The sequence below is a fragment of the Melospiza georgiana genome, chromosome 4 (assembly GCF_028018845.1).
Source record: "Melospiza georgiana isolate bMelGeo1 chromosome 4, bMelGeo1.pri, whole genome shotgun sequence".
NCBI classification, from domain to species: domain Eukaryota; kingdom Metazoa; phylum Chordata; class Aves; order Passeriformes; family Passerellidae; genus Melospiza; species Melospiza georgiana.
Window position 1 is genome coordinate 21,058,340 of NC_080433.1, and position 17,295 is coordinate 21,075,634.

At 41.1% G+C, this 17,295-nt stretch overlaps 1 protein-coding gene across 1 annotated transcript in view; it reads right to left on the minus strand.

Moving 5' to 3' along the window:
- Nucleotides 1-17,295, minus strand: part of ITPR2 (inositol 1,4,5-trisphosphate receptor type 2) — a 241,951-nt gene that overhangs the window by 162,206 nt on the left and 62,450 nt on the right. The window contains exons 11-21 of the mRNA XM_058022044.1: nucleotides 13,435-13,589; nucleotides 11,974-12,073; nucleotides 11,693-11,853; nucleotides 9,406-9,547; nucleotides 8,500-8,658; nucleotides 7,465-7,637; nucleotides 5,192-5,311; nucleotides 4,905-5,090; nucleotides 4,063-4,314; nucleotides 3,080-3,224; nucleotides 2,002-2,152 (exon numbers count right to left, since the gene is read on the minus strand). Coding sequence (XP_057878027.1) covers nucleotides 2,002-2,152; nucleotides 3,080-3,224; nucleotides 4,063-4,314; nucleotides 4,905-5,090; nucleotides 5,192-5,311; nucleotides 7,465-7,637; nucleotides 8,500-8,658; nucleotides 9,406-9,547; nucleotides 11,693-11,853; nucleotides 11,974-12,073; nucleotides 13,435-13,589 — 1,744 coding nt within the window. The remainder of the gene's footprint in view (nucleotides 1-2,001; nucleotides 2,153-3,079; nucleotides 3,225-4,062; nucleotides 4,315-4,904; nucleotides 5,091-5,191; nucleotides 5,312-7,464; nucleotides 7,638-8,499; nucleotides 8,659-9,405; nucleotides 9,548-11,692; nucleotides 11,854-11,973; nucleotides 12,074-13,434; nucleotides 13,590-17,295) is intronic.

A 17,295-nucleotide genomic window follows, 5' to 3' on the forward strand; every position in this document is an offset into this window, starting at 1 on the left:
AACACATTGTCTCACCACAGCAAAGTTTCAATGCCTGTTTTTAAGTCTAGACAGCACAGCCAATATCTCCAGGCTCCTGTAAGATTGCAGACAGGACTGAAAACAGTCTGCACCAGCAAAAAAAACTCTCCAAAGCTTTCTAGACATAGTCAGTAGAAAAAAGGGGAAAAACCCCCACCAAACAAACCAAACCAACCCACAGGTAATTAACAAGAGAACATTCATGGATTGTCGCATCCTGACCTGAACTGGTCAGTTTTTGAAAGGTAAACATCCATGGAGACAGCTACAGCAGGAAAGAAATTTAAATAATCTGTACAAAGGCTGAAGGTAATTAAAAAAAAAAAAAAAATCACACCTTTGTTCTCTGCCTTTTTTGCTGAAAGAACACAAGACAAAACTAGGTTTCTGACAAAAAGTTCCCAACAGGGCTCCAGTACATGGTTGAGTATTACTAAAAAGGCTACTAAGCTTCCATTTGCAGGGTGGTGCCATTTGCAACATTTCTTCACTCATTTATTTCAAAGCAAATTAATTTATTTGCATGGAATTGCCAAGGAAATTCATATAACTGAGAGCAGGTCTGTTTGCATTTAATGGGTGTTTCCTTCCTCTCTTACATAGCTTGAAAGGAAACCCTTCTGCAGAAATAAAAGGGACTTAAGGACAAAACATGATTTTATGGGTAATAAATGTGAGTAAAAAAACACTAAACAAGATGTATAGTCAGGATTAAAGGCTCGGGCAGAGTGAGAACTAAGCAGAAGAACCACATCTGCATGTCCCATGTTGCAAATATGCCAAGATTGTGTCTGGAGTCAAACTGTGTCCAGAGCCATTTAAGAGGAGAGTCTGCAATGCAGTCTTTCAGGGACAAAAAAGGAAAACATAATTCCAAGTGTCTGGGCATACAGTCTTTTCTCTAGTGCTGAGGAGGGACTGCAGCCAGCTACAGCATGACTTGGTGCGCACTGCATTGCAGGAAAGACTTCCAGAGGGTGTCACTAAAGTCTGCTGGCAGTGATGGACAGAAGATCAAGAGAACCAAGCATATGACTTCTTGGTTCAGAGATGACAATGACAGTCTACACCTCTCCAGAGTGTGTGAGCCTCAAAGAAAAGAATTGTGAAGAACAGCACGCTCCTGCAGGGCATTTGTGGGAGTGACTGAGCAAAATGATGATTAGAAAAACTCAAGGCTGGGAAAAGGCCTCCCAGAGAAAGCACAAAATAATTGTTTCCAACAAGACAGCTCATCCATTTTGGTGCTGTGAGCCAGCTGGCTGGCAACACCAGCTACATATTAAAACAGAATTTGCCATCAGTCAGTCTTCTGGACCCTCAGCCCACACCACTGTCACACCTCTCTTCCACTCACACAGAAAAACTAAATGCTACATTTCAGCACCTTCCTGGCATGCTCATTCTTCAACCCAGTTTTAAACCATGGTAGCAAAGGCAGTGGGACATACAGAATAGTCCTAGGGTCATCAGAGAGGCATTGTGGTCTGGGTTCACAAAAGCATATTCTAAGCAGACAAACACAGGCAGAGGATGGCCTTCTCTGGACTTCCTTTGGGTACTTCTGCCATTGTGGGACCAGAACATCTCATTCTCCTTTTCAGTGAAGTGCTAAGAAGATTAACAATCAGCTGAGCCACAGATGAGCCACCATAATCCCTGTGCCCAGGCAAATGCTGCTTGAACTCCCTTGGGATGTTCAGAGCAAGGAGCATTGAGATTTAAAACCAAATCTAAAAACTCCAAATAAGCAAAGGAGCAGCAACACCAATGCAGTACCCAAAGGTCATGAAGGATGCAGCTCTGTTCAAAAAGGTTCCTTTTTAGCTGATCATCTTAATGCCCCCTGCAATGCATTCCTGTATGTGGGCTGATGTGGGAATACAGAACCTTGAAAGAGTAATGAGATTTTCCATAAATTATTTCCAACTTAAAAAGCTAATTACCCACTGGAATAACAGTCTGTGCTGCTCATCTCACCTCCATCCTGAAACTTGCTCAGCCTTTCGAAGTATGATGAGATGGGAACTTGAACAATATCCAGAATTGCCAGCAGCGTCCGGGTCAGCCTGAGAAGCTCACTAAAACTATAAAAGCCAAAGTATATGAGGTTTCGGGCCAGATGTACCACCTAGGAGAAAAAGAAAATAAAAATGAAGGAAGTACTGACAGCCTTTGTCGTTTTCAATTGCATTTCACACAGCAGCTTCCACAGAAATTCAGATGTTGAGTGCATTCAAACTAGCACAAGTCTTGCCACCGATTTTTGGACTAAGGCCAGTGACATTAAGTGTTTGTCAGGATTAGACAAAGCAATTGATCAATCAGCTTACAGCAGACAGCAAAACCAAGGTGAGATTTAGGAAGGCTTGAGAGGATAAAATTGCATCTGTGAAAATATATAAGATCTAGAAGAAAGACTCTGGGAAATTATTTAAAATGGCAGCAGCCTTGGGGAAGATGGAAGTCAGCAGAAGAGTAAGATGACTGTTATAGGTTTGCACAGAGGTGATTTCAGGTGACCAGAGGCAAAAGCAACAAAGAGAAGTAGGCTGGAGGAAGAACTATAAATGCTGTAAGCATTTCCCCTTTATTCTTTGCTATGTGAACCTAGAAAATCTAGGCCTATCTTAAGTTTCTGTCAAGAATTTCACACAATGTTTAAACCACAGGATTAGATTATCCAGAGTGCTTCAGTGAGTGTAATAACCTATGCAGAAAACAGCACTTACTTATACTGAAGAATCTCTACAAATTGTTTCACTAATTTAGAAAGAACAGAAATATTCACCATTCACTCCCCAGAAATCCCCTCTCCCTCCACTGAAATGCAGCCACCCCAGGAGAAGGAAAGAAAGGTTAGAAAAATACAGGAGACAAGAATATTATTTTCTGCAGTACCAGTCAGCACCAGGAACAACAGAATTAGGAACAGGTGCTTCTTTAGGCTATTTTACACCAACATTTATTCTGCAACTGGCTTTATTTTGAAAGAAGCAACATCATCTTATCTGAAATGAGGAATAGTGTAAGTAGGATGCAGATAGCTGAGAAGTACCTCAAATGTAAGTTTGTTTTTCTCTTTGTCTCCAAAGGGAAAGGGCTGATTCACAACTTCTTTCAAGTACTCTTCTACAAATTCCATTGTTAGTGCAAACTTTGTCTTCATTTCATTCCTTGAAGAGTCAGTGAAGGAATCATACCTACAATACAAGGCACAGAAAGAAGGAAAATTAAATATCTCTAATATCAGGATCAGTTGTCACTAAAGAAAAAACAAACCAGTCATGACCCTCTCAGATTACTTAGTTCAGCTCTCTGGAGATATGGAAAGTGGATGCCCAAACCTTCCCTTCAACAGTACCAGGAATGGGAAGAATACAGACAGGATAATACCACTCTTGTGGCAGATAGAACTTTTAAATCTTGCTGTGGCAATTCAACAAGGTCATTAACAGAAACAACACTGACTGATGCACTGCTGTGCTTCTTCCTCTGTCTGTCCAGCCAGATATTCCTAGCCTGGGAGCATCCCAGTGCTGCTGCTCCATCAAATCAGTGGAGCCAGACAGGGTTTCCACTGAAATCAATGGTCCTTTCTCTAAAATTAAATTTAACACATGCTTAAGTACTTCACTAAGTGAAGGCCAAAGCCTCTGTTAGTTGTTTGTGGACAGAGGCTGTGTCTTAATTCTGGGTTCCCAGCTGTGGCTTTCCATTGAACCGAGTTGCAGCCTAGCAAACCTGTCATGTGAGACACAATAGGATTACTTGGAGTGCAGCTGGTCTGAAGGAAGGCCATTCCATATTCCCCAGCTTGTCCAATAAAAGAACATAGTGAAAAATAAAATTTAAATATTTAATGACTGAAAGCTGCCCATTGAAGTTGCCAAGAGTAACAATAATTAATAGTTCATGCTCTGCAAAAAAATGCCTTTTCACACATATGTTTTGTGGACTCTGGACATCTACAACCATTTTGCTCTGAGACTAACCCTACAAAGAGCTTTTGTACTTCAGCTTGAAGCACTTTCAACTCACTCATGAATGGTGATCTTGGTAGGAATTTCAGTCCACAATCTGGCGTACTTGACAGGCACCACAGACTCCTGGGGATCTCTGTCCACATGCATGTGCAGCATCAGGCGGCAAAAGGAAGCCCGCAGGTCATAGGGGAGGCTCTCATCAGACATACACCTGAGGATCAAGTCCACTGACAGCTGGGCAGAAATCTGGTTGATGGCGAGATACTGGCGGTCCAGGCACATTCTTGCAAAGAGGTTCAGTTGGTACCTTCAAAAAGAAAAAGGTAATAACGTGGTATTCAAGAAAATGGGTTGGAAATGAAAGAACACACCTCGGAATCTCATGTTACAAGCCTGTTGTGAGCCTTTCTGATATAAATCCTAAAAAATAACTAGAGTGATTTTGTTACGTAAGGGAGCAACTTGACATTAAAATTATTTGTTCAATTGTTGCTTCAATTTTGTAAAACATTATTCCACGATCCCATTTCTTTTCTAATCCTCAAGACACTCAGGACACTTGCTTATCAGATCATGCCTTGCTTCCAGGGCAGCACAACCTAAAATTAAAGCTCAATAAATAAAAGGTTAGAGGCAAAATAAAAGACACACAAAGAGATGCGATGAGCAAAGGGAACTCAAGATTGGCCTGGAGTAGGCAGCAGAGACTGTGATAACTCCCACAAGAAAAACTTAAAATGAACTCTTAGTCTAAGTTTCTGGCATGAAACTGATTTCATGTTTTTTCTTTCACGATTCTGGTTTCCTTTTTTGATATTGCCAAATGAACTGGATAAGAACAGCACTGGGGGTCTTCAGAGAGTTTACATTTTCTTCCCTTTGAACAAGCAGTTTTACCTGTAGTAGGTAAGAACTTCTAAATCAGCTTTTGTGCCCTCCTTTGCCTCCTGAGCCAGATGCCTGATGGCTTTGCCGTGAGGCTCCTTGTTGCTGTCGATCCAGTAAAGCCACACCTCCTCTTCATCAATGTCATCTGAGATGACTGGGCATTCCAGGGGATTGTCCATTTGGGTTGAAACCAGCCTGCAAACACAAAGCACTCACAATGGAGCCACGAGCAAAGTGCTGGGAATTTAAGACAGCAGACAACAAAAAGGTGGCATGCTCTGATTACAGATACTCACTTGGTTTGAATGAGAATGTCAGCATTCCCTGGGCTCAGCATAAACTTGCAGATGAGTTCCTGAGTTACTGGTATTGCTGTGGTGTTAGATACACACAGGTCTGACAGATAATCCAAGAATCTGCAGTCAAAAAACCACAGATGCAGCAGAACATGAGACTTAAACTACTACTGAGGAACTGCAGTAGAAATCTCTAGCACTCAGCACTAGAGGATGGGTGGACTACAGGGACTCTGTATCATGATATTTATCAACATATGATCTCTGCCAGTTCATACTCTTGCAACTCACAACACCTTCCACTAGATCAGGTTACTCCAAGCCCCATCCAACCTGGCCTTGAACACTGCCAGGGAATGCTGGGGCTACCAGAGAAGAGTGCAGATCTGTCAGGACCTGCAGATAGGAGTCTGCATTCAAAGAGGTCATTCCATGTAAAGGAGAAAGAACAAAGCTTTGCAGAGAAATCATCTTCCTATTAATTTATCTCTCAAATTTAGGTCTTCTGATGTTTAACAAGGTTCAGGCTGAGGCTTTCCTCACAGCTGGGACATTCATTAGGTACAAGGGTTTGTCTCTTTTCAGGGATTCCTGTGTGTGCCGTAACAGTAATCCATTTTTCAGCCTTTGACACACTGCAGTAGAAAAAGGGCCTCTTCCTTCTGTGTAGTTTCCACTTTCCATTATAGGAATTAAGTATCTCTGAGCCCACCACTTCTCTAGCAAATGTGGCTAAAACTGAGCAAGGTGCTCAAGAGCTGGTAGGAGAGCAGATGTGAATGAGCACACACACAGATCATGTATTCCACTTCCTTGGAAATCTACATACAAACTCTGACCATCTCCTATCAACCATCCAAGGATCCAACAGTTTGAACCTCTAAGCACAGACCACAGTCCCCACTAAAGTCTGGGAACTGTAGTGGGTGAGTACAGACGGCATTTTTAGGGTAGACGTAGGAAAAAATCCACCCACATAACTGAAACGAAGCTTTGTGGCAACTGGTAATTAAAAGTGCATAGCAATCACAAAGATAAAATTAAGCAAACAGCACATAATTACATGGAATTCTGGGGAAGTCACCTGGTTGGAGCCAAAACTCAGGAGGGTTTTTTATTTGGGTTTTTTATTTTGTAACTTATGTGTTCTAGAGCAGAATGCCACAATTCTCACTCACCCCAACAGTGCTGCAAAAATCTACAAGACTCTCCATAAAAATCAGTATCAGGATCAAGTCTTTACTGTTCAGATTACACCATTCTGGCAAGGAGCAATTTTGAAACATTTATTGCTCCTGAACTCCTCAAAGAGGTGGATACACAGCAGTTGCATGATATGGTTATGGCACAAATTCCATTACATCCTCCACCACAAGAAAATGCAATGTGCGATTTTCAATAAACACAGACCCTTCAGAGACAGAGCTGATCCTGTGATTTCCCCTTCATTTTGACCAAACCAAACACAGCTGAGCAGGGGAGAAGCAATGAGATTACAGAGTAAGGCCAAAGAGGCATATAGAAAATAATTGAGGCAGTGAAGCACCAAGGCCTTGAGCAATATCCTTAAAGGCTACCTGGAAAATGGTAGTCACAATTACAGAGGACAATATTTGGCCTTCAGTACATTCATTTCTTATACTTGTATTACTTTGCTCATTTTACAAGTGAAAATCCAATTGTAAAGAGATTTTTCCATTTAAAAATAAAGAAATCAAATTCTTTTATATTCTGACCTGAAGCTTATTAAAAAAAAATCAGCTGAGTGAAGTTCAATGCCAGAAATTTTAATTTGGAACAAAATCCATTCTAGGACTCAAGTTTATGTGATCTACACTGTCCTAGGCCCTTTTCAGGTCTGACCTGGAATCAGAACCTGCAGGAAAACTGATATTATTAAAAGCTTAGAAAAATGGACATGTGTGTATAATTTACACCAGGATTATTAGCAGGGGAACCAACAAAAGTGGCAGTTTCACAGAGGAGCTGCAGAGCTGGGAGAAATTAAACTTTTTCTTAATTTCTCTTTGCCCCAGTCAGAACTGAGACCAAATTTTAAAGGTTGTCCTGTAAAGTATAAGCCCTCTTTTCAGTAACCTCTAGTTTTAAAATGTGGATATGGTTAAATTCCAAGAATTACAGGTAGTTCTAATATTTCCTGTACAGGTGGGGTTTTCATTTGCCAGGTCAAAACAGGGAGAAAGAGACATCAAAGCAATGAATAGCATGTAATTCACAGCTCCTGCAAAAATGCTCCATGGACCACTTCAAACCTTGGCTCTCGATTTCTCCTGAGTAAATTCACAAACGTCTCTATTTCTTTAGCCGTGATGTGTTTCTCTAGCAGTTTTCTGTTGTTGTGCAACAAAGCTGTGATGGTGTCTTCTGCCAGGATATCATAACCAATCTGGGACTGCATGACGCAGAAGTTCTTAGCAATATACTCCTGAAAAAAGGAAGAATTCCCACGATGACCTGATGAGCAGCAGTGCTTTCTCTTTTACAAACAAGGGGCATCCAGCTTAGTTAGCAATGAAAATAACACTCAAAACTTTCCTCTCTGAACTGGCCTGAACAAAAGAACTTCTGAATACCTCAAATATGTACCCTGAGAAAAAGATTCCATATTAGGGATGACTAACTCTTCTTATTCTTTCATAAACCAAAGGAATGAATCCATGAAAATAGCAACCTCTTTTTTTTTTTTTTTTTTTTTTTTTTTTTTTTTGTAAAGGGAAAACTGAAAGGTTTTTATAGTGTTTAAGAAGCTTTTTTCCTGAGTCTTCCCTCCTCCTTTTCTCTCCCTTCAGGACAGAAATATTTCTGTAAAACACTGGAAAGAAAACAAAGAAGCCACACAGCGGTTCAGGCTTTTATCTCCAGTCCCTTTAGTCCATGTTCTGAAACACCTCCTGCTCACAGGGAGTCTCCAGCAGTGGGAAATCAGGCTACCTGATATAACAACCTCTGCTCTGACTCATTGCCATCCCTCTACAAATATTTAAGCAAGAGAAACAGACAGCTTTGCAGATTTCCCACTTTGCAATCCAGGCTCCAAGAACATATTTTTAATAACAGAAAGCTCATGAATGAAGCAGTGAGCCCCAGTCTCAGTCTGCAAAAGTACAAAGTGAGGTTGTGATATTCATTGTTGAACTTTCAATTCACACACTGCTAAGCTATACACACACAAAAAAAGGCCTTTCCCCATTACCACAGAATCCCACTTGTAAGGGTAGAGCACCATGTCAAACCCAGGACATATAATTATAGAAATCAGGAGGAAAATTATCTTTAACACCACTGACCTGGTTCTTCCTATAGTCCTGTTGGGAGTGTCTCAGAACTCTGTAACATAATCTTAACATGTATTTGTAGGGAGCATATCTCTGGTCGCCCAGGTCTTCAAGTCTCAGCATTGATCCTTCACCTTTGTCCTTAAAAGGAGCTTTGAGGATGCCAAATATCTGTTCAAAATCAAAATCACTGAGAGTGAAAACCAGACGCAGATTTTTGCTGAACTTACATAATGGAAGTTCAGCAGAAATCAAAGACAATGGAAATGTGCTCTGACAGGATCAGCACAACAGCCTTGACTAAATACAAGTGGGAACACAATCTGAGACATCACAGCTTTATGCAATTGGGGTTAGCTTTACATTTCCCACCAACCTGATTGATAGTGCTTTTTCTATACTATCCCCAAATTTAAACAGTTTTAGTTATATGTCCTAACTTTGGATAATTTAACGATGAAAAAGGAGGACAACACTAGCTTCTGTCCAGTCTCATCCTTTTCCCTTTAAAATTTCTTTCAGTTGACTTCTCAAAAAGGACATTAATTTTATTTACTTGCAAGTTTGCCCTCGTGCAAACAAAGAGTTCCACAGGGGGACTATGTGGGGAACACTTGCAGGATTGGGACAACATTCCATGTTTGTCTCAAATTTTCTGAACAATTTGCTCTCAAACATGATCTTGAATCTTATCAGAATCACAGGAAATTAAGAGCCTTCTGCAGCCCCTTGTGCTTGACTCTGATTTAGGGACCAAGAGATGAGCTTTGACCGAGTAGTGTAATTTCTACCCAATCCAGAGAGACACAAACCCAACCTGGCATAAGCCAACTTACCCAAAAATAACTTTTTCTCACATCATTCTCTCCTGCAATCTATTTGCAAATACAATTAAGTTATTAACACAGTAGGACATACCTGAGCCAATATATTTTGCTCCCTCATTAATTTCTGTCGTTCCCGGTTTGGCTTGGTAATGATCACATCCAAAACTTCTTGCCCATTATTGGGCACATCAGCAACAAAGAAAATGAGATCTTCCAGTAGCTTGGTTACAAACCTAGAATGAATAGACAAATCATTACTATAAACAGTCACCCAACACTTGCTAGGATTTATTAAGAATGAGAATCACATTTATGCTAAGCTTTACCTGGCACAATGGAACTTCCACCACTGCAAAGTTAAGTTTGACATGTACATTAAGGATTCCAAGCCTTGGTTCAGCAAAAGCTTAAATCAATCACAGGGCTGTTTGCCAAGGCATTAAACAACAACCAAAGGGAAAACAAGAGAAAAATACAGGCTGCTGGATTGATACAGAGTATTCAGAGACCCAAAATCTATACCTGGTGGCCTCAAGGCCCAGGAGCAGTAAAAAAAAACTTACACAGCCTAGCAAGGATTTTTATGCTTTATCATGGGTCCGTGAAACAAGATGATGGACTCACCAGAGGAATAAAAACATTCTGCCACTAGCTAATTTCCCTACTGACCCATGAAACTGTTTCATATATACATTTTTTCATAAATATATTCACATATAACTGTTTTCCTATATATACTGACCCAAGAAACTGCATTTGTTTCACTCTTTGCTAAACAAAAAATTTGTCAGAAGCAAGTGCTAAAAACAACAGAGGCAGTAGTAATTCCTTCTCTCCCACCTTCAGAAAAAGCAAAAAGACAGAATATAAATGGAAAAAAAAAGAAAACAAAGTCATTGCTGCCTCCTTGTTACTAACACCTTGCCAGACATGCAGTGAGAAACACAGATGTCCACAGATTTCCAAGAATATCCCTTAACAGCACCAGCAATCTTTTACATGAAAAACTCAGCATCATCTCAATTTGGTCAATGGTATTTGTTAGTCTATGACTAACAAATCTGCCAGCTATGAAAGAGGCAGGAAAATTCCCAAGAAAATTTCAGTCATTTGTAGGAGCCAGACACAAAGTTCCCATTATCCACAAGTGAGCTGGGCTGCTTACCTAAACCCTCTGAGTGAAGGGGTGTGTCACCCCCACAAAATAAAGTAGAAAAGGCAGCTGTAGGATGGAGCAACAAGGAATAAACTGTTGGGACACCTACTTCCCTATGCTAGAAGGTGATAAGAGAGGAAAAAGATTATTTGGGTTTTTTTCCAAAGGAAATCACAAGAACTAACGAATAATGGCACTGGTGTGAAACATCTCTGAATTGTTTTACACATTTGTTGTATCAATCTGTCAGCATCAAGACCTGACAATACTGACAGTGACAGGGATGTTCCACCTGGACACTGTCGTATCCCTCTCTGAGTCAACTCGATCATGAAATGGCCCCCACAGCTTTTCAAGTCTGAGTCCCAACAGCCAGGCATTAAAAATCTGCATGTTAGGGTATTAAATCATCTGGTGTAATTTCTACTGGAAACTGACTGCAAAAATTCAGTTTCATCACCAAAAAGACACACTTCAGAAAAAAAAATAGCTGTATATGACATATTACAGTTATGGATTCACACTGCCAGAGATGCTGTCTTATATTCAGTTTAACCACAGGCATCTGAAGACAAATAGTGAACTCCATCACTGGCAGTGGAATATATCTGGCTACAATGTACAACAAATATACCACAAAATCCCTTGATTCAGGGGAGGGTGTGAGGAGCAGACATTCCAATAGTGCCACAGACAAAATGGGGATGAATACAAGGGGTAAACATCAAATTGATGTAAAATAGAAAAAGAGAAGAGGGGAAAACAGGTATGAAAAAGCAAATGGAGCAGCTTCTCAGTCACACTGAGACCTCCTTCAAGGCTTTTGCAGAGTGGTGAACTTCACACAGGTCCAGAGCCCTGCAGTGCTGCTTTCATGTACATGAGAATCAGATGCAATGCACCTTCACATTACAGCTCAGAAGCAGATTATCAAAAGAAATCCAGATAAAGACATTTGCCCTGGGAACTACCCATTTATTTATGTGGCCAGTGAGCTGGGGAAGTGCTGTTTACGCCCCTTTTACACAGGAATACACACACCAGCCTGAGGAACAGCAAGTATGCTCCAACAGAGGGGGCATCTAACCCCAGGCTGGCACTCTCAGAACTGAAGTGTCCTCTCCCAGTTGCCTCTGTCCGTGTGGATATCACCTACCCATGACTGTGTGACCATGAGTAACTAAACATCAATTTAGCAGGGGAAAAAGTAAAACTCACTAACCTCCTTTCATTCTGGGTTATTGTTCCGTTCTCCAGCTTTTTAACAGTTGATGCTAGAACCTTGTTGGCATCATTGGCAAAGTCCAAGTCTCTGACCTCAGAGAGAGGAACTGATACAATGGCAAAAGCTTCCTTGTCTTCTTTGGTTTGGCACGTCCCAATCTGCAATGATTTTTGGTTTAAAGTGGGTGAGAAATCCTCTTACCTTTATCCTAATTATTATGCACACTTCATAGGTTAGAAGTGAGCCAGCATCAGGAACGAGTTTGGGGTTTTGTTTACCTTTAACATCACAGGCCTTTCCTCCTCAGTGTCTATGGGGATGCTGGTGCTGGTGACCCAAGTGTTGGTGCACAAGTGCCTCAGTCGGACGTAGGAGTTCCTACAGGGGACAGAGCAAACAGCAGCTGAGATGGATCAGTCCTGAGCCCACGTGGGCAAGTGGGATGCCCTGCAACACCTGCCTGTGGCATGAGGCTGGAGAGCAGCAGCCACACCAGCCACTGCAATAAAAACAGGAGGTGGACCTAAAAGACACTGCAGTACTCCCTCCTTCCCTTGACTCCTTCTTTCTCACACAGACCAGAGCTGCAACAACAACAGCCAGCGTCTTGGGATTATGCAGAATGCAGGGTTTAAGTATTTATGTAAGTCTAGGAGTAAAATATTCTTTAAAGGAAAAAAAACTAAAAGGAAGATGTTATAAAATCCCATCTGAACTGAAATACATTTCATGAATAAACCCAATTCTTTTATTATTTTTTTCCTGCAGAATAACGAATCCTTTTAAGCTGTCACAGCACAAAAGCCAGAAAGTAAAGCTGACCGTGGTTTCACAGCTTCATCATTATGATCTGCAAACCCTTGTTCCAGAGCAAGCATTTACAGTACCAGTTCTCAACTGAAAATCAAGTGAACAAAGAGCAGATATGAGATCCTTCTAAATTCTTTCCATATGATAATCTGTGGTATTATCAAAAAGCAGAGCTGAGAAATCAATTACAATTTTAACTCTGAATTTTACTTTTGAAATATATTCACTGTGGTCTCCATTCACGCTCTCCCTTTCACGATGATGGGCTTTTGAGTATTCAAGTAAGCAAATTATCTGGCAGAACTTAGCATAGCAAACACACTTCAAAGTCACATACATCAGTATTTGTGGGTACCCAGCTTTAAAATCCACCCTCATAACAACCAGCCCCAAGTGTCTGCAAGCCCATTCAGTCACAACCAACACCGTGTGACTTATCTAACCAATCTCAGCTATGCTACACAGCTAAAATTTCAAATATTGACAATTAAAACCCAGAAGCCACTTGCTGAATACATTTAAATAACAAATGTGCTCAGTGGCATCATGACCTGTCAGGGAAATACAAGCCCAGCTCATCCCACACATTATTTTGTTGGGAACAATTCAGTTAAATCTATTAAAAGTACATTTTTTTTCAAACAGTGCACAGAGCTCAATTCTATCCTCGCACAGATCTGTGCAATATTTAGACCATTATTTTTTCTCACTCTCTAAGTGTCACTTGTTTTATCCTTGTAATTATTTTACCCAGTCACAGCAGCAGTATCATGTTTTATACATCCCTTATTTATTTTAACAGAAGGATAATACTTGCTCATGTTTGCTTTTTTTCTGCTTTACTCACCAGCATAATGCCAGGAAGAAACCCTGTCAATACAGCACTATTTTCTGCCCTTTTTTCATTTCCTTTTTTTTTTTTATTTTACCTTGGAACCAGGCAATCAGCTCTCTGAAGGGTGGTGGCATCCAGTTCAAAGAGAGATGCGATGTCATTTCCATGTGGCACAGAGACCAAAGTATACATAATCTTCTCCCCTGCCTGGCGTTTCTTCTTTGAAGCAGGAAGGTCGCCTTCTCTCTGCTGATTAGGCACAAGGGTTATTTGCTTGCATCAGGGCCCATTAGAAATTCTTCAATTACCTTGCAGACAAGTAATACGTCTGAATTTTTTTTTTTTTACCTTCGAGCAAGAATCTACCACGACTGGCTTTGGAGTAACACAAAGGATGCACTTTGCTTCATGGGGTCTCAGGCAGTCATTAGAACAACAGTAGGCCAAGCTATAGAGGCATTGCAGCACTGGATATGCTTTTTAGGACACCTACAACCTCAAAAACCTGCAGTAGCTGCAGACCCCTCACTCCCACCTGATGCAACTACACAGTGATGACCTGGAAAGGGCCATGTTTGAAACAAGAGAATGAATGAAAATTAGTTGTCTGGGGTTTTTTTAAGACAAGTAGGGGATTTAAAAACTAAGCAATTTGCTTCAATCTATTGTTGTGTTATGTAAGTTTGATGGCTTTTTCCTCTCAGATTGCAGAATCAGAGCAGCACGCTTTCAGAGAATCACAGAATCATTTAGGTTGGAAAAGATCTCCAAGATTACCAAGTCCACCCTTTGACCACCTTGTCACTAAACTCACCACCTTGTCAACTAAACTCAAGCCATGTCCAGTTGTTTCCTGAATACCTCCAGGGATGGGGACTCCATCACATGCCTGGACAACCCCTTCCAATGTTTGTCAGACCTTTCCAAGAAGAAATTATTCCTGATGACCAACCTGAAGCTCCCGTGGAGCAGCTTGAGGCCATTTCCTCTTATCCTGTGCACACTCTCCAAAGAGCAGGAGGCAGAACATCTGCTCCATCAGGACCAGCTTGACATGGCAAGGGGGGCAGGCAAAGCCCCAGCTGGATTGCATTACAAATCTCAGCACAGGCTGATGGCACACCGAGACTGGGTCCAACACAGGTCTGATTTTACCCCCTGCAAGGGCAGGAGTTGTCCTTTTGAGAGACAGAGTTACTCAACCAAAGCCATGAGCTAAGGTGGGATCAGCCTCTCGCCACCTGCTGAGAGCCCAGGGGAATTTTGTGACCCCGCAGCACCATCCTCATATCTTTAGTCACCTCCACAGCTTTGCCTACAGACTCCAGATGCCACCTTCCCTGAGAACATTTCTTGGCTTGATGGAGTCACTCAGAGCTATCCACACAGCAACCAAGAGAATTACTGGTGTGAGTAAAAGCTGCTCCTCTGGGGTGCCGAGTTACACTGATAACCAATTAAGAGACTGGCAGCCCAGGGCCATTCATGTACACAGAATACATCACAGAGGGAGAGGAGAAGAGGAATGAGGAAAGCCAAAAGAGAAAAAAATCCAACCCTGGAAGCATGAAATGCTATTATGATGATTTACAATACACCACTAAGGAAGAGCTGTACAACATAAAAGGCCAGGCTCTACTTGGTTTGCATTAGTAACTTGATTAAAACCAAACTGTAAGGGATAATCAAGGGCAAAGCTTTGATTATCCATATTGCCAATTGAAATTAAACAACAAAATCGAGGACGGGTGAAATTGTGGAAGAAAGGGTTAGTTATCAACTCATTTCAAGGCACTTTTTGAATCCTTCCAAAACATCAATTTTTTCATTATCAAGCTTACAAAATGCCAGCTCTCTATCCTTTAGAGAATCTCTAGCCATTACTTCTATCAAGGATGGAGAGAGCAGAAAAAAATACAGAAAGACATTTTTCCTAGGCTCCTCTAGTCATTACGGTACTGCCACAAGTGTTTGAGAGGAAGGCTTGCTAAGACAAAGAGCAACCATCTCCTGTGACTTGCACAAGAGTAAACTCATCTGACAGTCCCCACATCCTCTTGTATCTTATGCTCAAAAATACTACTGAAAATGCACAAAAAATTTAACCTATATGCAAGGATTGAGAAAACAGCAAATTGCTTTTGTGATTTCCATACATATTTTGTTGTACGTACTCGTGATGAAACACAAACTGAAAAGGCATAGAAACAATAAAAAAATCCTTCTGAGAGCTTAACAGGTGTGAGTCAGAGTCTAATATTAAATGAAAAACTACTTCCTACACTTCATAACAAAACAGAAAACTGGAAATCCAGTTTAAAATTCAAGAGATCTGTAAAGGAGTGAGTAGTACATGATAGTTTAGGACAGCATCCAAACTTTTTGATATTTTCCACAACTTACAGTGAAATCTAATTAGGGTTTCCCAGAAACTACTCACTTCACTATAATTTCCAAACTGAAATGACTGTTATACAAAAAGGCAGGACACTTCATAATTGTATGGTTTTCTTTTTATCCTGGGGCTCTGAGTAAAATACAGACCAAAACATGAAACCATACTGGGAGGGAACATGGACAGGAGGACACCTGACCCAGACTGGGCAAAGGGATATTCCCCACCACAGAACACCATGACCAGTGTATAAAGTGGGTGAGCTGGCAGGAGGCAAAGTCAGGTCTCCTGTGCTTTAGGAGCTCACAACCATTAGCTCTATGGACAAGTTCACCCAGCAGTTTGGGGCTAACCCTGCTCATTACGCGGTGACCCCAGCAGTTGTATAGATCCAGCTGAGCAATGAGTTCACCAGCCCTAAATCCCATCAACCCATCAATGTCTGCCAGGTACTAAGCTTAGTACCTGGCAGACATTGGAACAAGATCTGGTTTTTAGCCTAAGAAGAAATTCTACTTCAACAGAGGGCAAGACAGTGCCTGCAACACAGCTAACTGCAATGCCAAGCTTAGGTGAGCAAAATCAGACCTGCAGGAGAGCTGTACAGCAGTTCCAGGCTGAACTCCCCCACAAACCTCAGAACTCTCCTTACAGCAATAATTTAGAATCTGAATCTCACAACCCAACCTAGGTTATGGGAGTTAAGCACTACTCATGAGAAAAAAAAATCCAAGAAGTGACCCCCAACCTGAGAGCTCTGGAAACAAGTTTTATACAAGGGGTACATGAGAGACAGCAATGCTGTCATTACAGAGGACCAAACATGGATGTGTATTTGTGCCTCATTTTATGTCCCAGTGCACGTGCACATGCCTGTGTGGGAGAGAGAGAATGCACAGACACTTGCATACAGAAAGCCTCTCACGATAAATTAAATTTAGTAAGCAGCCATCAGAATCTGCACTTAACCCAGACATTATTGAATCAGCAGGTGAGTCCATGTGAGGATGTGGAAAGAAGTGAAAGTACTAGGCTAGTTTAAATTAATTAGACAATAGCTTAAGAGAAGTACTGCATTCCTAAGCAGATGAAAACAAGATGACATTTGCTCAGGTAGCAACTGGCATATGAGCAGATGCAGCCAGCAAAACTGGATTCAATTAAGAGAAAAGAAGAAAAGAACTGCAAAGGAACTCAAATGCAGAGAGAAGAAAATTCAACTTAAAGCAGTGTGAAGAGAAAGCCAATGGAACAGTTTCAGAGATGTTGGCAATATGGTCAGTGACAGCCAAGGAAAACACTTCCAGGATTTAATAAAAAACAAACAAAACCAGGTGGATTACATGCCAGGAGCATAGAGAACTGTGGGTAAAACAATATTACCAAATAGTACATTCCTGGAAGGAAAATGTATATAGTTTTGAATGTCCCAAACTACAACAAACTAGCCACAGGCTGTCACAAGTCACATCAGACACATACCCAAGGTGAGGAAGGTGCAATCACTTCATTCTTGTGCACTGGTTAAATCCCTCACAAGGATCAAGGAGGTCACACATT